The 25731-nt window shown below is 47.8% G+C and overlaps 1 protein-coding gene across 10 annotated transcripts in view; it reads left to right on the forward strand.

Moving 5' to 3' along the window:
- The first annotated feature begins 1560 nt into the window (after positions 1-1560).
- Positions 1561-25731, forward strand: part of ZNF496 (zinc finger protein 496) — a 37162-nt gene continuing 12991 nt past the window's right edge. For 2 of the 10 annotated variants that reach the window (XM_045056521.1, XM_045056524.1), the window contains exons 1-7: positions 1561-1717; positions 2164-2367; positions 3476-3687; positions 4085-4464; positions 4739-4922; positions 8657-8733; positions 9620-9682. In XM_045056521.1, coding sequence (XP_044912456.1) covers positions 2288-2367; positions 3476-3687; positions 4085-4464; positions 4739-4922; positions 8657-8733; positions 9620-9682 — 996 coding nt within the window. In that variant the 5' untranslated portion in view covers positions 1561-1717; positions 2164-2287. Of the gene's footprint in view, positions 1718-2163; positions 2368-3475; positions 3688-4037; positions 4465-4738; positions 4923-8656; positions 8734-9619; positions 9683-25731 lie in introns of those variants that run through there. The other 8 variants (XM_045056528.1, XM_045056534.1, XM_045056535.1 and 5 more) reach the window with 6 other exon arrangements.

Here is a 25731-nt window from a genome sequence, read left to right on the forward strand (position 1 = left end):
ACAGTCATCTCTAGGCTCTGCATTTTATCTGCCGCAGGGCCACTGGCCCTAGGCAGAATTGTGAGCACTGATTCCCAGCACTCCACAGCAGCATCTCCGGCCAGTCACAGGGCTAGGAGCTCCAGCAGAGGGTGTGGGCGTGACCACCTCAACCCAAACTACCTGGGCTAGCCTTGGTCCAGGCCAAGCTGCTGGCTGGTGTTTCTGAAATTGAGTGTGCCTGATTCCTGCTAACCGTGAGTCCAGGGAAAACCTGAAGGGGGTGGCTGCACATAAGATACCTGGGTATGTATCTGTCATTTGGGGGAACACTCACTGTTCACAAAGAACTTCACTGCTTCACTTTGGTGCATCTCCTGTTAAAGTCGAATCCAGGTATTTGACAAATGGCGGATCCCAGTAACTGCACTAGTCAGGAGTGATGATTTTGCAGTCTATAGGAAACAGGAGGTGCCCAGGCCCTGAAGTGCGAACAACACAGCTAAGGGATCCAGGTTCTCCTCAGTCCATCCACTTTCTACCCATTTGTTCTGCCAGGCCACTTTCTTCAGGGGAACTGATTTCATTTCTGCTTGGCCTTCAAACAGGATCTGAGGCAAATGGGTTCTGTGTCGTCAGGCGCTGCTCTGGTAGATGGAACCTTTTCTTTGCCTTCTCTTCTGTGGGAAAGTCCAACTTCGGTGTGGAGCAGATGATGCAGAGGGCTGGTGGGAATCGGGTCTGCTCAGGGATCCTGGACATGCCTTCTCCCAGGCTCCAGAGCCTGGAAGATTAGGGATGGGTGCAGGAAGACCCCTTTGAGCCACCAGACTATGTTCAGCATAGAGTAGTGGCAAGTGGCCCTGTCTGGGGGTCCGGCGGCCCTGATTCCTGCTCGCCCCTCACTGTTACCTGACTTCAAATACCCTTCGCCTCTCTCCCCAGCACAGTATGCACATCTAGCCGTACCCTCCGCTGAAGCGAGGAATGAGCTTCCCGATCAGCCACTCGTGGCCGGGATTCCCCACAGCCCCTTTGCGCATCCCCCAGGGTTGTCCTAATGCTCAGAAGAGCCTTAGCGGGCAGCCCTGTCTCAAACTGTGAATCATCCCTGGAAAGCGCGGGCTGCTGCGGGCTGCGACGGGGAGGAGGGGTCTCCGTCTCGGCAGCCCAAGCAACCCCGGCGGCCGCGAGCTGGGCGTGAGGGAGGGGTTCCGGCTGCAGGGGGGTTGGGTCGGGAGGGTCCCAGGCGGACTCCGGGAATGCAGTGGCCCAGGGCGCGCGGGAGCGTCCTCCTTCCGCTGCCCCCTCCCAGTTCCAACATTCCGGCGCGGCTCCGGGATCGGGATCGGCCCTTCCCGGCGTCCCCGGGCCCCCGGCCAGCCCATGGTCCGCCCCCAGGCGCGTCCCCAGCGCAACACCGGGGTGGTCCAGGCCGCAGCCGCGCGGTGGGCCCCACAACGCCCCCGGCCGGACGCCCTTGTCCCGGCGGGCGCGCGCGCGCGCGCGCGCGGAGCGGGGCGGGGCGCGCGGGCCGGGCCCGGCCGGGGGGTGTCGGATGTCACCCCCCGCGCACACCTCGACCACTGAGATGCGGAGACCTCCCCAGTCCTAGAGCGGAGCAGGAAGTGTCCCAGGGGAGGGAGCCGGAGGGCTCCGGCCTTTCCTTTCCTGCGCGTCCGGCGGGCTCCGCGGCGGCCAGGCTAGCGCGGCCCGCCAAAGGGGACGCGCCGCGGCGGTGAGTGCGGCCCGGGGCTCGGCGGGGCCCGCGCGCTCTGCCCGGTGCCTTCCCGAGCGCCCCGGCCTCCCCGCGCCCTGCTCCCGGCCCCGGCCTCCCCGCGCCCCGCTCCCGGCCTCCGCGCGCGCCCCGGCCTCCCCGCTCCCGGCCCCGGGCTCCCCGCGCCCCCGCCTCCTAGCCCGCAGCCCCGGCCTCCGCCTCCGCCCTGACCTCCCCCCGTGCGCTCCCCGTTACCGGCCCCTCAAGCCCGGGCCTCCCCGCCTGCAGTCGCGGTCTCTCCGCGCGCCCGGCCTCCCCGCGCGCCTGGGTCTCCCCGCTCGCAGCCCAGGTCTCTCCGCGCGCCCGGCCTCCCCACGCGCCCGGGTCTCCCCGCCCGCAGCCCAGGTCTCTCCGCGCCAGGGACTCCGCGGGCGGGGCTGTAAGGCTGCACGAATGCTGTTTTGCAGGCGCCTCCATTTGCTGCACTAGTTCAGCCGCGTTTTCGTGCATGAGCGGGAGACGGGGGCTCGACCAGCCAAGGAGAGAGTCCCTCGGCCTCAGGAAGGACGCCCGGGAGGCCGGGCTGGAAGGATGAGGAGCTGCTGCCGGAGACTTCCGCAGCAGCAGGAGGGATTGGAGTTAGACTCGGGGAAGGAGGTCCGGGCTGCGAGGTGAGGAGCCTGGAGCGGGTTACGCTGGAGGCGCGCCTGGGGTAGGCGGGGAACGAGGACAGCCTGCCTCTCTGTCTGGCTTAGCGTGCCCTCCTCCTTCCTTTCTGCTGATGGGGCTCTGTCCTCCGAGAGCTGCTACAGGCATGCCCCGCCCCCTCCGGGAAGGCCCCCGGGACTTAAGTTAGCTCATTCATCAGGCATCCTTCTGCGCCGCCTGCGTGCCAGGTGCCAGGTCCCGGGGTGACAAAGGCAGACCCGGCTGTCTGCTTAGGATGATCCTCACAGACCCCGAGCGGGATGCCCCACTGCGAACAGAGTGTAGAAGGTGGGGCCCGAGCCCCCACCCAAGCCTAGGGGCAGGTCTGAGAAATATAGAGGCCCGGCAGGTGTGCGCTGGCTGAACTCAGGGAACGTGGGGGCGGTGGAGGAGAGATTGTATTCCAGGTGCTGGAGGCGGGAGGACACCCAGACACACTTGGAATACTTTGGTGTCATTCTGTATTGGTTTCTATGTTGCAGAGCAAGGGGGTCCAGAAACTGGAGTGTTTCTGATTGCCACTCAGTGGTCTTTGTTCTCTCTCCTGGCCTCACTGGTCTTCCTGTGAAATGGGAGTGAGCTGGAGCCTTATGCAGACTGGAGTCCAAGGCTCTCATGTTTCCCCATTCGCCCTTCCCTTGAGTCCCACAGTGCAGAGTCAGGGTTACTGCTCCCTGATGTCGCCCTGTGTGTGTTCACTGGGGAGGTGCAGGTGTAACTGCGCCAGAGTGCCCCCACCTCACTCCTGACGGAGGAAGGGCCGTGAGCAGTACACGGTTGCCTTCATCATGGTTTGAAGAGGACAAGGGGGTGGGGTAGAGGCTCGATGGAAGGCCAGTGCATCTTTAAACACATCCTAAAGTTTGCCATCCAGACTTGGGGGCAAGATGGGTAGAGGCTGATCTGAAAGCACTGATGTTTTTACATACGTAGTTACCTTCTGCTCTACACTCAGGATGTACCTGCCTCTTTTGACTCTTCCCATCTTATGCATGGGCATCATCTGGGCTGTGTGCTTTATCCCCCTGGATTCTGCTGGGTGCCATTAATTCTTGCTCTGTGTGAGTCCAGATCCAGCACCGACGGCTGGCCCTGGGCACCAGCATGGCTGATTTCTGGTCCCGGATCCTCTTTGAAGGCTCCTCCCAGGCACCCCAGGCATGTCTGTGTCTTTCCAGCTCTTTTTGTAAAGGTCTCAAGGGCAAGAACGGGGACTTTGGCTGCGAAGTCTCAAGATAGCGGCCTATTCACTTGTCCTGTCCAGGAGGACCTGGCCACGGAAGGTACCACAGAGTCTCAATTCAATCTCTGCCCTGCATGTGGCCCTGTCAGGCTCCCTGGATGCCTGAAATGCCCGTGATGTGTTGATATGCTAGCGCTTCTCTCCCAGATCCTCTGCCTCATTTGGCTGCCCCGTTAGGGAAATCCTGTCATGATGCTCTTGTGTTGGGGGGGGGGGGTCTTCCCTATCTCCCCTTGTGTAAGAGCCAGCCACAGTGACCCTTGTCCCATGTCCGAGGACTTGTCCCACGGGCTGGTCTCTGTGGGTTTTGTCACTTTCCCCATCACTGCCCCCAAAAAACTGCCACAGGAGACCAGAACATTGAAGCCAGTGATTTCTGTTTGGAAATAGGGTCGTCCTCTGCTGCTGACCCCCATCAAATCCCATCATGCCCACAGCCCTGTGTCCCCGAGTCTTGGCTCCGAAAGAAAGCGAGGAGCCCAGGAAAATGAGGAGCCCACCAGGAGAGAACCCTAGCCCCCAGGGCGAGCTTCCCAGCCCCGAGTCCTCCCGCCGCCTCTTCCGCCGTTTTCGCTACCAGGAGGCGGCGGGCCCCCGGGAGGCCCTGCGCCGCCTCTGGGACCTGTGCCAGGGCTGGCTGAGGCCCGACAGACACACCAAGGAACAGATCCTGGAGCGACTGGTGCTGGAGCAGTTCCTGGCCATCCTGCCCCGTGAGATCCAGGGCTGGGTGCGGGCCCAGGAGCCTGAGAGTGGTGATCAGGCTGTGGCGGCTGTGGAGGCGCTGGAGCGGGAGCCTGGGCGGCCCTGGCAGTGGGTGAGCAGGGGGACACAGCGGGGCTGGGCAGCACTGATGGGGAGGGTGCCTCGGGGCCCCTGGCTGCGAAGAAGTTCTGTGTAGAGCCCCACACTTCAGCAAGGCTCACACTGGAGTTTGGTTTCCCAAGAAAGCAGGTTCCATTCCTTGAGGGTCCTGCTTTGGGGCATGGTTCTGTCCTATGCGGGGCCCTGGCGGAGCCTATGGCGGTCACTGTGCAGATGGTCAGCAGGACCTCTCCACCTCGCCCTGAGCACCCTCTCTGGGATTGCAGCTCAAGCACTGTGAAGACCCCGTGGTGATTGATGATGGCGAAGGCCCTCCAGACCGAGAGCCGGAGCGGCTGCCGGCAGAAGCCCAGAGCGACCTTGCAAAGAGCCAGGACAGCCAGCCCACGGCCGTAGCACAGGGCCCTGGGCTCCCAAGCAGAACCCCGGGCCAGCCCGGTGGGGATCCAGGTACTCAGTGGGGTTACCCCTCCCTGTGCCTCTGGCTCTGGACTTGGGTTTTTCTTGCTCATCCCCTGAAGAGCCATGAACTGTTTCCATGGTCTGGGTCCTTCTCTAGAGCAATTCAGTCAGGATCTCCTGAGGATGTGTGCCCCCTTCACTGTGGTAAATCCACACAGAGCGACCAGGGCTGTGGGTGGGTGTCTGAGGCCGCACCATCTCCTCTTCTTGAGGGTGCATCTCCAGACTTGGTCGGTTTGGGGAGACGCCTGTGTGGGTGGCTGAGCACAGCCACATCTTGTGTCTCCAAACCTCCTTCCCCAGTGAAGAAATAGCTGCTCTCCGGATTTGTTAGGAAGCTGCAAGGAAATCTGCAAGTGCTTCAGAGGGAACAGGGTGGGTTTTTCAGGCCTGAATGTCGCCTGGACCTATTTGGCTATCTGTACAAAGAATGCCAGTGGTGGCTTGAGGCAGGTGGCTTTGACGACTCTAGCTATGACTGAGAGCACTCTCCAAGTCCTGGTTTCCTGGCCCACCCTTTGGGGATAATCATCACCCATATGGGTCTTTTGAGAATTAAAGGACTTTACCCACAGAATGCTGAGAGCGGAGACCCTGAGCCCTTCTTGACTTTTGGTCGCGGTAACCACCATGGGAAGTTGTGGTTGAGGGGAGTGACCCCAGTGGGGTGCAGGTTGGTGTGGGCAGACTCCCCACATTGTACTGTAGTTACACATGCCATAGGAAGCCGGGAGTGCACTCCTGTGACTCACAGAAGTGATCCTTTATAAGCTTTTCAGTAAAAAAAAAACACACAAAAAAAAAAACATATTAAGTTTCTTTTTGGGTGGAATTAATCTGATTTTAGTACAGATGTCCAGGCACGCTGGCCTTGTGTTAGTTTGCTAGGGATTGCTTGGCAAAGCATCGTACCGGGCAGGCCCAACAATGCAGGTTTACATCCTCAGAGTTCTGCGGGATAGATGTTCTAAACCAAGGTGCAGGCAGGCTCGCTTTCCCATGAGGCTCCTTCCTTGGCTTGTTAATCACTGTGGTCTCCCTGCATCTCCACACGGTTGTCCTAATCTCTATTTATAAGGACACGAGTCGTTGGAGCAGGGCCCACCCTTGTGACCTCACGTTAACTCATTACCTCTTGAGAGATCTCTCTAAATGCAGTCATATTCTGAGGTACTAGGATTGGGACACAACTCAGCCCAGAACTTATTCTCCCAGATAAACCTTGTGTGTGCACACAGCCTGGGTCGTGCCCTGAGAGGGTCTTCAGGAGGGCAGATAGGAGATCCAGGGGCTGCACCAGCCCAGGCAGGTGAGCCAGGTGCTGCAAGGGGCTTTGGGTCAGATAGGTCAGCTCCAGTATTTCCCCGGACAACAGTAAATGGACAGAGTAGGCATGATGCGAGTTAGTTATCAGGAAGACCTTAAAATTCATCATTGACTTGTGGGGATGAGCTTCCAGTAGCAGCTATATAGTTCCTATGTTGTTGTTTTTTTTGTGTGTGTGTTTTTTTTTCTAAGTTTATTTATTTATTTAGAGAGTGAGAATGGGATAGCATCAGCAGGGGAGGGGCAGAGAGAGGGTGAGAGAGAGAATGCCAGACAGCCTCAGCACAGTCAGCACGGAGCTTGACTCAGAGCTTAAACTCCCAACCGTGAGCTCGTGACCTGAGCAGAAATCCAGAGTTTGACACTTGACCACCTGAGCCACCCAGGCGCCCCAGTATAGTTGCTAATCTTGAAGGTCTTCCTCAAAAGCTAGATTTTGTTTGGAGACAGAGCTCTGCAGAGGGATGTGCATAGTGTCCCTGCACTCATTTCTTCTGGGGACATGTAAGGCAGGGCTGTAGTCCCTCCCTCAGAAGGCAGCAGGTAAGAGAGCATATTAAATCACCCCCTACTCCAATCCTGAGCTTCCACAGCTGGGGCAGCCAGACAGCACCACAGGATAAACTGGCTCCCCTCCTGGTGTCTCGCCTGTGCCATGACGAAAGCTTCGTGTCCCAGGTCCGAAAGGTGAGGGACACTGGCTTCCAGTGTTAGCTTTGGCAGTGATTTAACACGTGACCTAGGGTCAGCCTCTGGGATTTCCTCTCAACCAGGAGATGGTAGTACAGCTTTCCAAGTCTCCCTCTGTAAAAGGAGCATATTGTTTTTTTAAAGTTTACTTATTTTTCGGAGAGAGAGAATCCCAAGCAGGCTCCACACCATCAGTGCAGAGCCCGATGTGAGGCTCAAACTCACAAACTGCGAGATCGTGACCCGAGCCAAAATCGAGAGTTGGAGACTTAATCGACTAAGCCACCCAGATGCCCCAAAAGGAGCGCATTCTAAAACACGGCTCGGGTTCACACAGCAACTCCCTGCCAGGTACATGCCCCCCCCCACACCCCGGCTAGCAGAAGCCTGAGGCAGGCAATGAGTCCCAGCCAGAGGAGGGACGTCATAGGAGAATATAGCAGAGGTCCCAGCAGCTCAAGTGGAGGGCAGGTGAGATGACTAATCCCATACTCTGCACTTTCATGTGACAGTAGCTCTTCCAAGAGTACCTCACAGCTGCTTCCTCATGCAACTTTGCAATTTATGAACTTAAAAATCTGTAGATGATAGTGGAGCCTACAATCATGTTCATTACTAGCAGCTCTTACTGGCACCACAGCCCCGTAGAGCTTTAACCTTTATTTTCCCCCATATCGCGGTTGAAGCTGAGATCCCTGAACCCATGGAAAGTTGCAGAGCTACCTGATGGCAGCATACAGTTATCCTGATGAGCTGAGTAAAAACACAGATTTGCTAACCTACTGTATTGTCCACCTGAAACTAATATAATGCTGTATGTGTACTATACTGGAATTAAAATTTAAAAAAATAAAATAATAGTGGCACCTGGGTAGCTCAGTCAGCTGAGCATCTGACTCTTGATTTCAGTTCAAGTCATGATCGCAGGGTCATGGGTTTGAGCCCCATGTTGGGCTCTACACTGAGCGTGGAGCCTCCTTGGGATTTTCTCTGTCTCTGCCCCTCCCTGCTCATACTCTTTCTCTTAAAAAAAAATTAAAAAACGGGCACCTGGGTGGCTCAGTCAGTTAGGCGTCTGACTCCGACTCAGGTCATGATTTCATGGTTTGTGACTTCAAGCCCTGCATTGGGCTCTGTGCTGACCGCTCAGAACCTGGAGCCTGGTTTGGATTTTGTGTCTCCCCCTCTCTCTGCCCCTCCCCCGCTCATTCTCTCTCTCTTTCTCTTTCTCTCTCTCTCTCTCTCTTTCCCTCCCTCTCCCTCTCTCTCTGCCAAAAATAAACATTAAAAAATTGTTTAAAAATTGGGGGCACTTGGGTGGCTCAGTTGGTCAGGCGTCCAACTTTGGCTCAGGTCATGATCTCATGGTTTGTGGGTTTGAGCCCCGCATTGGGCTCTGTGCTGACAGCTCAGAGCCTGGAGCCTGCTTCAGATTCTATATCTCCCTCTCTCTCTGTCCCTCTCCTGCTGACACTGTGCAACTCTCTCAAAAATAAATAAGCATTAAAAAAATTTTATTAAAAAGCATCACGTATTATACACAAAAAAGCTCCCTAGAGACTGAGCGCACATGACCCAGGCATTCCCCACTGAAGCCTTCTCATTGGTGATGTAAATTCTTGTGGTTCACAAGTGCTTTACCCCTTCGACGTCTTGCAGATGAGAAGAGACCTTAGATTTATGAATCCACGTTTCCTCTCTTTCAGTTCTGCAAGAGCCTGCCCTTCTTCAGGAGGCAAGTCTGAGGGATACACAGCAGGTAACCACCCTGCAGCTGCCCCCGGTGAGTGATGTGTGGACAGCCCTTGAAGAACCCCATCTCTGCCCGCCAGCTGTGATGGTGGGAGACAGATGTCCTCCCCCTGTGTGTTAGGGTTTCCCCCTTGTGAAAAAAGGGAGACCTCTCTTTTCATACTTCACAGGGTACTGTCTTATGCAGTGATAACCACAGTGATTGTATTTAGGAAATGGAGGAAAAGCAGAGATATGTCAGTGCTGTACGCAAGTGGGCATGTTGTTGGGGAGTTTCCTGGGCGTTTTTCCCTGTTGTGATTCTGCACAAGGCCGTGCAAAGCTTCCCTTGTTGGGCGTCCCTGTGGGATGGAAAGCTGGTCCGATAGGGGGTCTCACGCACTTCCTTCCAGCCCCCTTGCCTCTGGCCACGGTTTCTCATCACACCCCCTTTGTTTCTCTCTAATGATGTCTGCTGGCTGGCACGCGACTTGGGTATTACAGCCTGGTCTGTTTGCACGAGAAAGTGCATGACAAGAAGGTGTGGACCTTGTCTGGTTATTGTTCCTTACAGATGGAGGGCCATCTGAAGGATGGTAGACACACAGTAATCACGTCCCAAGGTTGCTCTCGGCCATCCTAAGCACAATGCATCCCGCATAACCTGAAGCCTGGGTACGTGGTACCAGGCACATGGGGTGGGGTGCCTCCTTTCCCCAAGAGCTGCGTTCGTGGGCTCTGTTCACGTGTGTCAGCATCTCCCATGTAGTGTGGTGGCTGCTGAGCACAAGTGTGAGCCCAAGGAGGGAAAACTCAGGTTTCTTATTAAAGATTGAGACTTTTGGCCAGTATGACACACAGAGATGCTGTGACCTTAGTATCTAATGAGCCTTGGTATTCGTCTTTGAATTTCTCTGCGTTCCTGTACCCCAACCAAGGTATTCGTCTTTGAATTTCTCTGCGTTCCTGTAAAGGCCCCAGTAAACAGGAGACAGATTTTGGTAAGTCAGTGCTGTTTCATCACTCTGCTGAAGATCATTTCTGCTCAGTGCAGTGAAAGTCTTCATCACGAAGGTTTTTGTTTCTCAGTCTTTCTAACATTTTTTTAAGTTTATTTATTTTGAGAGAGAGAGAGAGAGAGTGAAGGAGGGAGTGGCAGAGTGAGAGAAAGAGAATCCCAAGCAGGCTCTGTGCATGTGGCTTGAACTCACAATCTGTGAGATCATGACCTGAGTGGAAATTAAGAATTAGACACTTAACCGACTGAGCCCCCCCAGGCGCCCCTTAGTTTCAATTGTAGTAAAATACATGTTACATAAAATTTACCATCTTAACTATTTTTATGTACTGTAGTGTTTTTAAGTGTTTAGTAATACACATATTCACACTGTCATGCAGCCCACCTCCAGAACTTTCTCATCTTTCCAAACTGAAACTCCTCACTGGTTCCAGGAATAGCTCCCCGTGTCCCCAGAGAGATGACCATTCTATTTTATGAACTCAGCTACCCTAACTAGCTTGCATAAGAATTACACCTTTGTGACTGGCTTGTTTCATGTAGTATAGGGACTTCAGGGTCCGTCCATACCATATCCTGTGACAGGACTTCCTTTCTGAGGCTGGATAATATCCCATAGTGTGTGTATAATGCATGTTGTTTATTCATTTTTGGTGGACCCTTGGTTTGTGTCCAGCTGTCGTGAATAATGCTGCTGTGAACGTGGGTGCATGTAATGTTTATCTTTTTTCTTTGAGTAACTACCTTCGCATGCAGTTGTGAGAAATATCAGAGATCTCTTGTACTCTTTACGCTAAATGGTAATGTCTTGCGAAAACACAGCCCGAGGCTACAGCCAGCGCACTGGTGTTGATACACACACGATACAGAACATTTGTGTCACCACGACCATCCCTCCTATTGCTTTTTATAGTGAAATCCATGGCTCCTTCACGCCGTCCTCTCGTTGGCCACACTAACCACAGATGTTGTCAACTTCACGAACGTCGTATAGACGGACCCCTGCCTTTGGGGGTTGACTGTTCAGTCGGCACGGTCTGAGGAGCTGTTTATTTCTGAGTGGAATTCCATGGTCCAGATACACCACATTTTTTTGCCCATGCACTTGTTGAACAACCTCTGGGTTGTTTTCTAGTTTGGGCCATTCTGCCTAATGCTGTTGTAAATATTTGTAAGGTTTTTATGTGAGCGTCACTTTGTGTCTCTGGGGTAAATGCCCAGGTATATAGTCACTGGGTTGTGTGCTAAGTGCAAATTTAGTTTTGTTTTCCGGAGGGACTCTATGCCATCCCATTCCCATGAGCAGTGTGTGAGTAATCTACATTCTCGCTGCCACCGTTTACTGTTTGCACTGTTTTGTTTTTTTTTTTAAGCTGTTCTGATGGGTGTGCTGTGATGTCTCATTATGGTTTACATTTTCATTCCATGAGGGCTAATAATGTTGGGCATCTTTCCTGTGCGGATCTGGCCTCTGAATATCCTGTCATCTTCTATGGAATATTTCATCACTTTTGCTCATGTTCTAATGGGACCATTTGCATTTTTCTCTTACTTTGAGAGTTCCTTATATGTCCCAGATATTTGACCTTCGTTGGATATGTGTTTTGTAAATGTTTCCTCTCATTCTGGAGCTTGACTTTCCTTCCCTTTGACAGGGTCTTCCCACCCCCTCTCCCCTGCCCCCAACCAAGGTTTCATCCATTTTATTTTACTGTATTTAATTTTTATTTTATTTTTTTTATTAAAGTATAGTTGAAGCCCAAAAGTTTTTAATGTTCATTTACTCCAAATTGTCAGTTTTTCCTTTTAAGGATCATGCTTTTGGTGTAAAGTCTAAGAACTCTTTGCCTGGTCTTCAATCTCAAAAACTTCATCCTATATTTTTGCCTAAAAGTTATATAGTTAAACATTTTCCATTTTAAGTCTATGATTGGTTTAATCCATGATCTGTGATCCAGTTGGATTTGAGTCCATGATCTCTAGCTTATTTATTTATGTATGTATGTAAGTTTCTTTATTTTGAGAGAGAGAGAGAGAGAGAAAGCAGGGGAGGGGCAGAGAGAGAGAGAGAGGAAGAGAGAATCCCAAGCAGTTTCCACACTGTGGAGCCCAATGTGGTGCTCCATCCCACAAACCCACGAGATCATGACCTGAGCTGGACACTCAATCGCCTGAGCCATCCAGGCGCCCCCGTGATCTCTAACTTATAAATGAGGTGTGACACATTAGTTGTGGCTTATTTGTTTGTGCCAGTGGATGTCTGGTTCCAGCCCCATCTGTTGGAAAGGTTTTCGGGGCTCCTGGGTAGCTCAGTGGGTTTAGGGTCTCACTCTTGACTCTGGCTCAGGTCATGATCTCACAGTTCGTGAGATCGAGCCCTCCATCAGGATCTGTGCTGTCAGCATGGAGCCTGCTTGGAATTGTCTCTCCCTCTCTCTCTCTGCCCTCCTCTGTGCTCTCTCAAAATAAGGAAGTAAACATTTTTTTTTTTTAAAAGAAGATTTTCTTCCCTCCATTGAATTGCTTTTGCTCCTTCGTCAAACATCACTCGAGGGGCGCCTGGGTGGCTCAGTTGGTTGAGCGTCCGACTTTTGATTGTGGCTCAGGTCATGATCCCAGGGCCTGAGATCTATCCCCACATCCATGCTGGGTGTGGAGCCTGCTTAAGATTCTCTGTCTCTCTTTCCGCTTCAGCCCTTTCGTGCACACACTCACACTTTCTCTCTCTGTAAAAAAAGCAAAAACTCTGTTGAGCATATTTCTATAGGTCTGTTCCTGGGTTCTTTACTCTGTTTCATCGACCTAGGTCTGTCTCTACTGATACCGCACAGCTTTGATTACTGCGGCTATTTTCTAAGTCTTGGAAGTGGCGGCCTTGATTCCTCCCATTGTATTGTTTTCAGAAATTACTTCAGCTGTTTTAGTCCCTTTGTAAAATTTCTTTGTAAATTTTAGAATAATCTTGTCCATGTCTACAAAGAGTCTTACAGAGATTTCGATAGGAATTTTGTTTAGCCTGTATATCCATTTGGGGAGCATTGACATTTTCACCCATCTGAGTCATTCTGTCTGTGAATGTGGGATGCCTCTCCATTTACTTCTTTCTTTCTCTCTTTTTTTTTTTTTAAGATTTTTTTATTTTTATTTTTTTTAAGTAATCTCTGTAGCCAGTGTGGGACTAAAACTCACGACCTCGAGATCAAGAGGTGCACACTTCCCCAACTGAGCCAGTGGGCACCCCTCCATTTACTTACTTCTTTGATTTCTTTCATTAGTGCTGTGTGCTCCTTAGCTTGTAAGTAGCTGTGCACGTTTTGTTAAATTCATACCTAAGTACTTCATTTTTTGAGCAATTATAAATGATACTATTTTTTTTTTTTAATTTTGATTTCTAGTATAAGACATGTAGTGGAAGGGAGCCTGAGTGGCTCAGACAGTTAAGTGTCTTGATTTTGGGTCAGGTCATGATCACAGGGTAATGAGTTCAAGCCCTGTATCAGGCTCGGCACTGACATTGTGGAGCCTGCTTGGGATTCTCTCTCCCTCTCTCTGCCACTCTCCCCTGCTCATGCGCACAGGCTTTCTCTGTCCCAAAATAAATAAATAAACTTAACAACAACAACAAAAAGAAATGCAGTTGGTTTTTTTGTATGTTGATTTTGTATTCTGTGACCTTGCTGGATTGACACATTGTTTAAGGAGGGATTTTTGTTGGTTTGTTTTTAAATAGAGTCCTCTAGATTTTCTATGTAAACCATCATGCTATCTGCAAATAAAAACTTTTATTTCTTTCCAATTATATGCTTTTATATCCTTTTCTTGCTTCATTCGGCTGGTGAGGACTCTGATCATGTTGTTGAAAAGCACTGATGAGAGCAGATGTCCTTGTTCCCAATCTTAGAGAGAAAGCATTCAGTCTTTCACCATTTGGTATGTTAGCTGAGGGATTTTTGTAAATTCTCTTTATCCACTTGAGAAACCTCCTCAATTCCTGTTTCTCTGGAGTTTTTATCATGGGTGGTTATTGAATTTTGTCCAATGTTACATGTTTTTGTTTCCATTGATCACATGAATTTTCTTGTGACTCTTAATATTGTGGGTTATGTTTATTGATTTTTGAATATTGAACCGGCCTTGCCTCCCTGGAATAAACGTCTTCTTGCCATGGAATAAACGTCTTCTTCTGTTGATATATTACTGGATTTTATTTGCTCTTACAGTTGAACATTGAACACATGAATTTGAACTGTTTGTCCACTTATACGAAGATTTTTTTTTGACAAATGCAGTACTTTAATGTATTTTCCTTGCGATTTTCTTAATAATGATCTCTTTTGTCACTTTATTGTAAGAATGCAGTGTATAATACATATAATATACAAAATATGGGTTAACTGTTTATATCATCGGTAAGTTTTCCTTATGGTAAAGAGCAGGTGATTAGTAAAGTTTTGGGGAAGTCAAAAGGTATACATGGATTTTCTGTTGTAGTGGGGGACTTGTTCAAGAGTCACCTGCATTTTAAGAATTTCCGTATCTATACTCATGGGTGAGTATGGTGAATCAGGAAGTGTCCCCTTTTATTTTCTAAAAGAGATTGTTTAGAATTGGTTTTATTTATTTGTTTATTATTTTTTAAATGTAATTTTAGAGAGAGAGAAAGAGAGTGTGCATGAGGTGGTGAGGGACAGAGAGAGAGAATCCCAATCCGGGGGTCCATGCTCAGTGCAGAGCCCGACCTGGTGCAGAGCCCGACCTGGTGCTCAATCTCACGACCCTGGGGTTGTGACCTGAGCTGAAAACCAAGAGCCAGAAACTCAACCCTGGGCCACCCAGGCGCCCCTAGACTTGGTTTTGATTCTTCAACATTTGGTAGAATACGATAGTGGAACCATATGAATGAGAGATTTTGTCGGGGTGGGGGGAAGTGGTATTTTAATTATAGAGCCAACTTCCTTAATGGTTACAGAGCTGTTCATGTGATCTGATGGTGGTTGAGTTTTGGTAGTACGCGCTTCTCAAGCAGTTGGCTCATTTCATTGAAGTTGTCAAATGTATTGCATGTAGACTTTCTTGTGGTGTTCCTTTATCGTTTTGGTATGGGCATGGTCTGTGCTATTCCGGTTTCATTTCTGATACTGGAAATTTGTGTTTTTTCTCTCTCTCTTTTTTTTCTGTTTAAGTCTTGTTAGAGGTTTTCACTTTCACTGACCTTTTCAAAGAACTAGTTCATTGTTTCATTGGTTTTTCTTTGTTATTTTCCTGTTTTCAGTTTCGTTGATTTCTGCTCTCATCTTGACTGTTTTCTTCTTCCTACATGCTTTGGGTTTATTTTACTGTTTGCCTTCTAGGTTCGTGAGGTGGGAGCTTCAATTATTGATTTGAGACTTTCCCTCAAATGTAAGCATTTTTTTTTTAATTTACATCCAAGTTAGCATACAGTGCAATAATGATTTCGGGAGTCAAATCCAATGATTCATCCTCTGTGTATAACACCCAGTGCTCATCCCAGCAAGTGTCTTCCTTAATGCCCCTTTCCCATTTAGTCCATCTCCCCGTCCACAACCCCTCCAGTAACCCTGTTTGTTCTCCATATTTAAGAGTCTCTTATGTTGTGTCCCCCTCCCTGTTTTTATATTATTTTTGCTTCCCTTCCCTTATGTTCATCTGTTTTGTATCTTAAAGTCCTCATATGAGTGAAGTCATATGATATTTGTCTTTCTCTGACTGACTAATTCCACTTAGCATAATACCCTCTAGTTCCATCCATGTAGTTGCAAATGCCAAGATTTCATTCTTTTTAATTGCCAAGTAATACTCCATTGTGTGTGTGTGCACATGTGTGTATACATACCACGTTTTCTTTATCCATTCATCCATCAATGGACATTTGGGCTCTTTCCATGCTTTGCCTTTGTTAATAAATGTAAGCATTTTTTAATATAAGCATTTTAGTGCTGTAGATATCCCTCTGAGAACCACTTTGGCCGTATCCCACAAGTTACAGTATGATGTGGTTTTACCTTCATTTATTTCAGTGTATTTTTTAATTTCTCTTGAGCCTTCTTTGACCCAAGGATTATTTTAAAATGTGGTATTTCATTTCCAAAGGCTTGAAGGTTTTCCCTTTATTTTCTTTTATAGATTTCTGGTTTGGTTCCATTATGATCCAAGAATATACTCTGTATTTCTTTCAAATTTGTTGGGAGTTTCTCCTCTCCCTCCAGGATTTTGATGACCCAGTGTTTGGTCTGTCTTGGTATAGTCCTGTGCACACGTAAAAACAGGATATATATTCTGCTGGCGTTGGGTGAAGTGTTTTATAGAAGTTGATCAGAACCTCTTGTTTGGTGGTGCTATCAAGTTACTTTCTTCTTATTTTCTGTCAGTTGAGAGTGGGATATGGAAGTCAATAGTAATTGATTTGTCTGTTTTCCTTTGAGTTCTGTCAGTTTTTGCCTTGTATATTTTTCAGCTTTGTTGTTTGGTACATACACATTTAGGATTGCTATGCCTTCATGGACTACCCTTTTATTATATAACGTCTCTAGTAATTTTCTTTGCTCTATCTCATTTGGTATTAATATACCTACTCTTGTTCCTTTTGATTAATGGTTGTGTAATGTATACTTTCCGTCTTTTTACTTCCAACCTGCCAAATCATCATGTTTGAGGTGAGTTTCTTTTAGATAGCATATAGTTAGGGGCACCTGGGTGGCTCAGTCGGTTAAGCGTCTGACTCTTGGTTTCAGCTCATGGTCACGATAGCATGGTTCATGAGATCGAGCCCCACGTGGGGTTCTGCGCTCACTTGAGAGCCTGCTTTGGGTCTTCTGTCTCCCCCTTTCTGGGCCTCTCCCACTTGTGCGCTCTCTCTCTCTCTCTCTCTCTCTCTCTCTCTCCCCCCCCCCCCTCAAAAATAAATAAACATAAAAAAATTTAGATAGCCTATATTTGGGTCAGGTTTTTTGTTTTTTATTAATTTTAAATATATATTTTAAATTTTTTAAAGTTTACTTTATTATTTATTTGAGGAGATAAAGCACTGGTGGGGGAGGGGCAGAGTGGGTAGGAGAGAGCGAATCCCAAGCAGGCTCCATGCTGTCAGCACAGAGCCCAACTCAGGGCTCCATCTCACAAATCATGACCTGAGCCAATACCAAGAGTTAGACGCTTAACGTTTAACTGAGTGAGCCACCCAGGTGCCCCAGATCAGGTTTTTTAATCCCCTCTGCCAATCGCTGTGTTTTAAGTGATGAATTTAGGGGCACCTGACTGGCTCAGTTGGTAGAGCATCAGTTCTTGATCTCAGGGTCGTGAGTTCAAACCCCATGTGTGGTATAGAGTTTACTTTAAAAAAAAAAAGTCTTATTTAGACCATTTATATTTTTTTAATTTTTTTTTTTTAATTTACATCCAAATTAGCATATGGTGCAACAGTGATTTCAGGAGTAGATTCCTTAGTGCCCCTTACCCATTTAGCCCATGCCCCCTCCCCCAACCCCTCCAGTAACCCTCTATTTGTTCTCCATATTTATGAGTCTCTTATGTTTTGTCCCCCTCCCTGTTTTTATATTATTTTTGCTTCCCTTCCTTTATGTTCATCTGTTTTGTCTCTTAAAGTCCTCATATGAGTGAAGTCATATGATATTTGTCTTTCTCTGACTAATTTCACTTAGCATAATGCTCTCCAGTTCCATCCACGTAGTTACAAATGACAAGATTTCATTCTTTTTGATTGCCAAGTAATACTCCATTGTGTGTGTGTGTGTGTGTGTGTGTGTGTGTGTGTGTGTGTGTGTGTATCTTTATCATCTTGTTTATCCATTCATCCATTGATGGACGTTTGGACTCTTTCCATACTTTGGCTATTGTTGATAGTGCTGCTATAAATATGGGGGTGTACATGTCCCTTAGAAACAACATACCTGTATCCCATGGATAAATGCCTAGTAGTGCAATTGCTGGGTTGTAGGGTAGTTCTGTTTTTATTTTGGGGGGGGGGAACCTCTATACTGTTTTCCAGAGTGGCTGCACCAGTTTGCATTCCCATAGACCATTTATATTTTAATGTAATTATTGACATGCCTTTTTTCCCATTTGTTCTGTTTTTCGTTTCTCTTTTTTTTTTTCTTGCTTTGCTCTGGGTTACCTGAACATTCTGTAGCTTTCCATCTTGACTTACCTAGTGTGTTGTCAAGTATATGTCTTTATATTGTTAAAATATTCAGTGACACTTGTTACAGATGATAAGGCAGACTTTATTCAGGACCACACGGGGAACATGGCAGGGATCGTGCAGTGGAGAGAGCTGGGGCTCACCTCCAAATACAGCAACGGCAAGTGGGAGTTTACAGCCAGGGAGCATGGGGTAGGGAGGTCTGTGGACAAAACATTACTAGGAGGAGACGTCAGGGATAAGATGGGGTTCCAGCTAAACTGACCTAACAGGATTCTCACCAAAGGTAGGCCACAGACATCAGACTTCACCTAGGGGTGATGGACAATAAGGAACCTAATCAGGTATCAAGGGTTGGGGTTCTGGTTAAACTGACTTATCAGCGTTCTTACTAAACGTGCGTTTTGTTTTATATTACACAATTTTAAAAAGTTTTTAAAGGAGTTATTTTTTTTTAATATGTATTTATTTTAAGAGAGAGAGCACGCGTGTGTGTGAGCTCAGGAGGGACAGAAAGGGAGGGAGACAGAGACTCCCAAGCAGGATCCGTGCCACCAGTGCAGAGCCCAACATGGGGCTCGAACTCATGAACCATGACTGCGCTGAAATTGAAGAGTCGGACACTCAACCGACTGAACCACCCAGGTGTCCAAAAATGTGTGTTTTATAAGGAGGTGCCTTATAGGAGGGCCACAGATGGCCCCAGGAGAAGATTCGGGAGCCTGACTAAAGTTTGGTCAATCAAAGAATCTGTCATGCAGCTTTTTTAGTGATTGCTGTGGGTATTAAATTATGTATGTATGTATGTATGTATGTATGTATCTATCTATCTATATATATATATCTGTGTGCATATAGATGTATACAGATGTATATGTATTGATTTTATTGATTCAAACCAGAAATCAATATATCCATATCCAGATATACCTCTGTATTATACATATAGATACAGAGAGAGATATTTATCTTATCACAGCCCTTAACATCCCTTCATTCCCCCCACCCTTTGTATTAAAAGTGATTAGGGGTTGCCTGGGTGGCTCAGTTGATTGGGTGTCTTGAGTCTTGATTTTGGCTCAGGTCATGATCTCAGAGTCATGGGGTTGAGTCCCATGTCGGGCTCTGTGCTGAGTGAGCATAGAGCCTGCTTGAGATTCTCCCCCATTTGTGCTCTCTCTCCAAAAAAAAAAAAATAAAGTTTCTTTTTAAAAAGTGATTTAACTAGTTCCTCTAGATACTTTTTTTTTTGGACAGAAAGAGAAAGAGTGTGCACACGAGCAGGGGAGGAGCAGAGAGAGAGATACACACACAGAATCTGAAGCAGGTTCCAGGCTCTGAGCTATCACTATAGAGCCTGACATGGGGCTTGAACTCATGAACCGTAAGATCATGACCTGAGCCAAAGTCAGGTGCTCAACCGACTGAGCCCCCAAGTGCGCCTCCCAAGATACATTTAGAACTACATCAGACTGTCAGTTACTGAGAAAACTTAAATGGAGAAGGAAAGCCTAGTGCATCTCCTATTTTTGCTTACCATTTTCTTCCTTTTGGTTCCTTCTCTGGCTTCCTTTCCACTTAGATAATTTCCTTCAGCCTTTCCTACAGGGTGAGTCTGCTGGTCAAGATGGACTTGGTTGTGATCCATCTGAGAATGCCTGGATCCCTCCATTCCTGCAGGTGTTTTCTCCCGACATGGGCCCCACGCTGCCCCAATTCCTGTCAGTACTTGAAGCATATGGCCCCCCTCTGCCTGCCCTCCGTGGTTTCTCATCAGAGACGGGGATTTTCTTCCCTCATGTGGGGAAGCTGTCATTTTCCTCTAGCCACTTTTCAGATTCTGTTTTTGGAAGTTTAATTAGGATGTGTTTTGGTGTGGATTTCCTTGGATTACCTCTTTGGGGTTGGCTCTGCTTCCTGAATGAGCTGGTCTAACATCTTTTTCCAGGGAAGGGAATTATTGAGGCCTGGTTTCTTGGAGGCGTTTTTCGGCCCTACGCTGTGCGCCCGTCTGGGACATGTTCTTGCAGTCCCACAGGCACCGGAGACTGTTAGAACATCTCCGCCACAGTTGGCTTTTCCTGTCTTCACAGGTTGGCAGACTGTCCTGTGCCCTTCATTCTGCTGTTGAGCTCATCCCTGAGCTCTCAGGTTCTCGGTTCTTGTATTTCCATTTACTTGCGCTTTATATCTTCCGTTTTCACTCACTTTGAGATCGTTCTGGTTCTTGGTGTTGCCAGTGATTTTCTTTCTTTCCTTCTTCCTTTCTTTCTTCTTTTCTTTCTTTTTTAATGTTTATTTAGTTTTGAGACTGAGAGAGAGAGAGAGAGAGAGAGAGAGAGAGAGCGAGCGAGCACGGGGACGAGGAGGGGCAGAGAGAGAGGCAGACACAGAATCCGCAGCAGGCTCCAGGCTCTGAGCTGTCAGCGCAGAGCTCTACGTGGGACTCGAACTCAGGAGCCTTGAGATCATGACCTGAGCTAAAGTCAGATGCTTAACCAACTGAGCCACCCAGGTGCCCCTGACTTTCTATGTTATGTTACGACACTCTGGGTCCCCTTGAAACCTGTTCAGGTGGGTTTTCACTCTGACCCCTGCTTGAGCAGAAGACCCCTCAGGGTGGGCTGTCCTGTCCTGTTCCTGCCAGGGAGGGAAGGAGTCCAGCCCCCTCCTCAGTCTCCATGGGCACCAGGGAGGGGGGCTCCTGACTGGGGCAGAGCTCCAACTGACCACTTGGTCTCCCTAGATGACCACAGGTGTGGGGGCAGGCGGGGAGGGGTGAACTGTTCCAGCCAGCAGGACAGGATTCCTGGCTCCCGCTCAGCCCTTTCGGAGGCCACTACACCCAGCAGTGGGGTGTCAGGATGCCTGGCATCAGCCTCATGAGGGTGTTCGTTTTCTGCCACAGGAGCAGGCTGGGGGCTGTGGTGTTTTCTGCAGCACTGGGTAGAGGAGAGCAGTGATGCCCGGCTGGCTCAGCTGCTCCTTTCCTGGTCTCGTGGCTGAGACCACAGGCTTTGTTTGGGTTTGTTTTTCTCTGCACCTGGGGTGGGGAGAGGGGGGTTGTCTCTGGCTTGCCAGCTTCTCTGCGTTCACTTCAAGTTGGGATGCATGAGACATAAAGAATGAGAGAGCTCGTCACCTTGAGATTCCTCAGGGTCCACGCCAGCCTTCTTCCTCTCCCCATTCAGACTCCCATGTGTGTTTTATGCATCAAGGGGCTGGGATTTTAGCTATTCTTAGAGGCAGGAATCAGGGAAAAGTAGCTATGTTTTTAAATTGACGTATGTATGTACTCCATCCACTCTCCTTATAAAAATTGGCAAGACTGGACACCTGAGTGGGTCAGTTGGTTAAACGTCCCTCTCAATTTTGGCTCAGGTCATGACCTCATAGTTCATGGGTTCATTATACTCCGTGTTGACAGTGCACAGCCTGCTTGAGTTTCTCTCTCCCCTCCCAAAAATAGACACTAAAAAAAAAAAAAGAAGAAGAATGAGCAAGATTTAGCACAGGAGTGTGTTACATGTTCCCAGTTCCTGTGAAGATCTTCGAATGTTTTGTTGAACTTGCGCCCAGAGTTACCTGTGCCAGTTTTTTCTCCCTTGCAGGGATTATGCTGTACATCCTTGCTTCTCCCTGACATGTGAGCATTTCCCCATGAGACAGAAGTCCCCGGGGGTCCCAGGGTGGCTGTGTCAGACTGTGTCAGACTCTGTCAGCAAGTAGAGCATCACAGATCCACCACCTGGCCCTGGCACTGGGGTTTGCTTCCATGATGCTAACTTTGTCCACTGTGATTAGTTCCTATTTCCACTTGGGGTCTGTTCCCAGACACCCATCCAAGGCTAAAGTGAGCAGTTTCTACATCTCCTCCACTTTTGTCTTCAGAATCTGCAGAACCAGAACCACACTGCCATCTGAGAGCTCTGATTTCTTTTTTTTTCTTTCAATTTTTTTTAGATGTGTATTTATTTTTGAGAGAGAGAGACAGAGTGTGACTGGGGGAGGGGCAGAGAGAGAGGGAGACACAGAACCAAAGCAGGCTCCAGGCTCTGAGCTGTCAGCACAGAGCCCAATGCGGGGTTCTAACTCATAAACCGTGAGATCATGACCTGAGCCAAAGTCGGATGCTTAACCGACTGAGCCACCCAGGTGCCCCTGAGAGCTCTGATTTCTCAACTGTTTACCAACAGGGGCAGTTACCACCTTCAGGGAGAAAAAAAAAAACCTTTTTCCTCCACTCTGTTAGGCTCAGTGCCCCCTGTACATTGAATTGACACAATGCAGAGTCACAGGATTAAAAAGATTTTTTTTCCTGTGCCTGTGGGTTGCCTCACAGAAATGAAATGAAAACCCCAAGAAGGCAGTCAGATCCGCAGGCTGACTGATGCACCATTTTAACCCAAGGCGGTAATTGCAGAGAAGTGACAAGACAGAGGAAAGGGATTGTTAGCTCAGAGGGTTGGTAAATTATGGGAAGGCAAGTATTTGGAGAGTAATGGAAAACAAGGGTTACTTGGTCAAGTGTGTTTTGTTGTCTCTGGTCCAGTTCTGTCCTCTCTGGAGATGAAGAGTAATTTTGCCCTTGCGGGTGGGAGACCAGGGTGCTTTTCACAGGGAAGCTTCATGTCCTTCATTTAGGCAGATGGGGGAGAGTAGAGAGCTTTTGTTTTGTAAATGTTTATTTTGAGAGACAGAGAAAAGTATTGTGCAAGTGGGGCAGGGGCAGAGAGACAGAATCTCAAGCAGGCTCTGCACTGACAGAACACACCCTCCACAGGGCTTGAACCCACGAACCATGAGATCATGACCTGAACTGAGGTCAAGAGTCACTCAACCAACTGAGCCACCCAGGCGCCCTGGGTAGAGAACTTTCTCTGTGATCCTGTTTCTCAGTTGACTGAAAGTCCTAATGCCAAAGTGGCGTATTTGGGATGGACCTTCTAATCCCCTTTGAAACCAACATCAGATTCTGTCCTGCAAACCCATGGCTTTCTCAGCTCCATCTTCCATCCTGTGGAACTCGTCTTGGGAGGACAGGCTTCCATCATACCGACCTCTTCTGGGAGCAAAGCCACTTACAGCTTGTTCAAATGCCGCCTCTCAGGCTCCTCCATAGACCTACTGATGCAGACTGCATCGTTACTGAGATGCCTAGGTGGTTCATAGGCATATGTGAGTTTGAGAAGCCTGTTCCAAACTCCTGATTCGACTTCACACATTTTTTAAATACTCTATTAGTTTATTTATTTTTTTTAATGTTTTAATGTTTATTTTTGAGGAAGAGACAGAGCATGAGCAGGGGAGGGGCAGAGAGAGAGGGAGACACAGAATCCAAAGCAGGCTCCAGGCTCTGAGCTTACAGCACAGAGCCCGACATGGGGCTTGAACCCACAGACCATGAGATCATGACCTGAGCTGAAGTTGGGCACTTAAAAACTGACTTGAGTCTCCCAGGCACCCCAAGTTTGAATAGTTTTTGACAAGTGTCTGCACTCACATAACTATGACCCCAGTCAACATAGAAAACATCTCCTCTCTATCAAATCCCAGAAATTCCCCTGTGCCCGTTTGCAAGTCCTGCTCTCACACCCAGGCCAGCCATGATCTCCCTTTTGCCACCTAGATGATTTTCTCTCATTCTAGAATTTTCTGTAAATGGAATCCTACAGTATGTGGTCTTTTGTGCCAGGCTTCTCTTACTCAGCCCAGTGATTTCAGCGTCACTCACATGTCTATCAATTGTTCCTTTTTTATTGCTGAGTAGTATTCCATTGTACACTGACAGCTGGTTTACCCAGTCACTTGTCAACCCATATTTGGGTCCTTTCCACTTTGGCCATTATGAGTGAGACTTCTAGAACACTTAATGTCTTTTTGTGGATACAGGTTTTTATTTCTCTTGGGTGATTATCCAGAAGTGGAATTGTTGTAGGGTAAGGATGTGATTGATTATATGAGAAATGGCTGTTTTCTGTGGTGGTTTACCACTCAACACTCCTACCTAATGAATGAGAGTTCCTTTTGCTACACATCTTCACCATTTACTGGTATTGTCATTTTTTTTTTTAGAAAAAGTGTATATTTTGTCCATTAAAATAGGTATCTTATTATGGTTTTAATTTTCAATTCCCTGTTGACTAATGAAGTTTTTCATCTTTCCATGTGCTGTGGATCATTTCTTTTAATCTTTCATGAAGTGCCCAAATATTTTCCCTGCTTACTGGGTTGCTTACTGCAGTTTTTTGTTTTGTTTTGTTTTGTTTTAAGTAAGCTCTACACCTAATGTGGGGCTTAAACTCATGGCCCTGAGATTGCATGCATACCAACTGAACCAACCAGGCACCCTTCCCCCCCACCCCCACCCCCCCACCATCTTACCGTGTTTCAAGAACTTTGTAAAATAGGAGTGCCTAGGTGGCTCAGTCAGTTGAGCATCTGATTCTTGATTTCGCTCAGGTCATAATCCCAGGGTCATGGGATTGAGCTCCGTGTCAGGCTCTGTGCTGAGCATAGAACCTGCTTAAGATTCTCTCTCCCTCTGCCCCTCTGTCCCTCTCCCCTGCTCACACTCTCTCTTTGTCTCTAAAATAAAAACTAAATTAGGGTGCCTGGGTGGCCCAGTTGGTTAAGCATCCAACTCTTGATTTCGGTTCAGGTCATGATCTCACGGCTTCATGGGTTTGAGCCCCCCATTAGGCCCTGTGCTGACAGCACAGCGCCTGCTTGGGATTCTTCCGCTCCCTCCCTAGCTGCCCTTCCCCCACTCATACTGTCTCTGTCTCTTAAAATAAATAAACTTAAAAAATTTTTTTTAAATTAAAAAGGACTTGTAAAATATATATATATGTGTGTGTGTGTGTGTGTGTGCTGGATAAAAGTCCTTTGATATATTATTGGAAATATTTTCTATCACTCTTCTACAGTTTGCCTTTTCATTGTTTTGATGTCTTATGAAGATTGGACATCAGAGGTCCCGTGTTTTTCTTTTGTAATATATACTTTTTATGTCCTAATGAATCTCTGTCTACCCCAGGGTCACACAGAATTTTCTTCTGGAAATTTTATAGTTGTGATTTTTTACATATGGGTCTTTGATTCATTTCAAGATTTTGTTGTTTTTGTTCTTTGTTCTGGTTTTGGTTGGGGTTTTTTTTGTTTTGTGTTTTTGTCATGAGGTGTGAGGTTTTTGTGTTTTGTTCTGTTTTTTCAAACAGTTCATTCTATACCACTAATATTACTGATTTTTTTAATGCAACACATTGGATTTTTTTTAATTTTAAAATTAAAATAATATTTTTCTTTTATAAGAGACACATACATCTGCAATTTTAAATAAGCTGGTTAAAAAAATTAGGAAAAGGAACCATGAGAAAATAGAAAAACGTGCAAACAAAATACACGAGGATTTCAAAGAAGACAGATGCAGATTGGCCCATAAACCCATGAGAAAAATGTTCATCGAGAAGAGGGTAGTTCCACTGCTGATTGCTCCTTGCCCACAGTGTCATTAGAACCGTAGACGTGGCCTTGCCAGGTGTTTGCAAAGATGTGGGTGAACAGTACAGGTGCGTTGCCTGTGGAGTACAGTTGTGGGTACCCCACTGGAAGAACAATGTGGGAATATTTAATATTGGGGAAGAGGTGTGTTCATGTCGACCCTGGAGACACTTGTTCGTGGGCAGGGAGACTGATGAGGGAGTTCATTGGACCGTTGCTCTTAGTAGCAAAGAATTGGGGAAAACCCGAACGTTATTGACAGAACCATACTCTGAAACAAGTCCATGTCCTAGAGCTAGCTACATACTACACGCTCAGGGCAGTCTTCAGCCACTAGGGAAAAGTGTGCA

The sequence above is a fragment of the Felis catus genome, chromosome A1 (genome assembly GCF_018350175.1).
Source record: "Felis catus isolate Fca126 chromosome A1, F.catus_Fca126_mat1.0, whole genome shotgun sequence".
Taxonomy (NCBI): Eukaryota; Metazoa; Chordata; class Mammalia; order Carnivora; family Felidae; genus Felis; species Felis catus.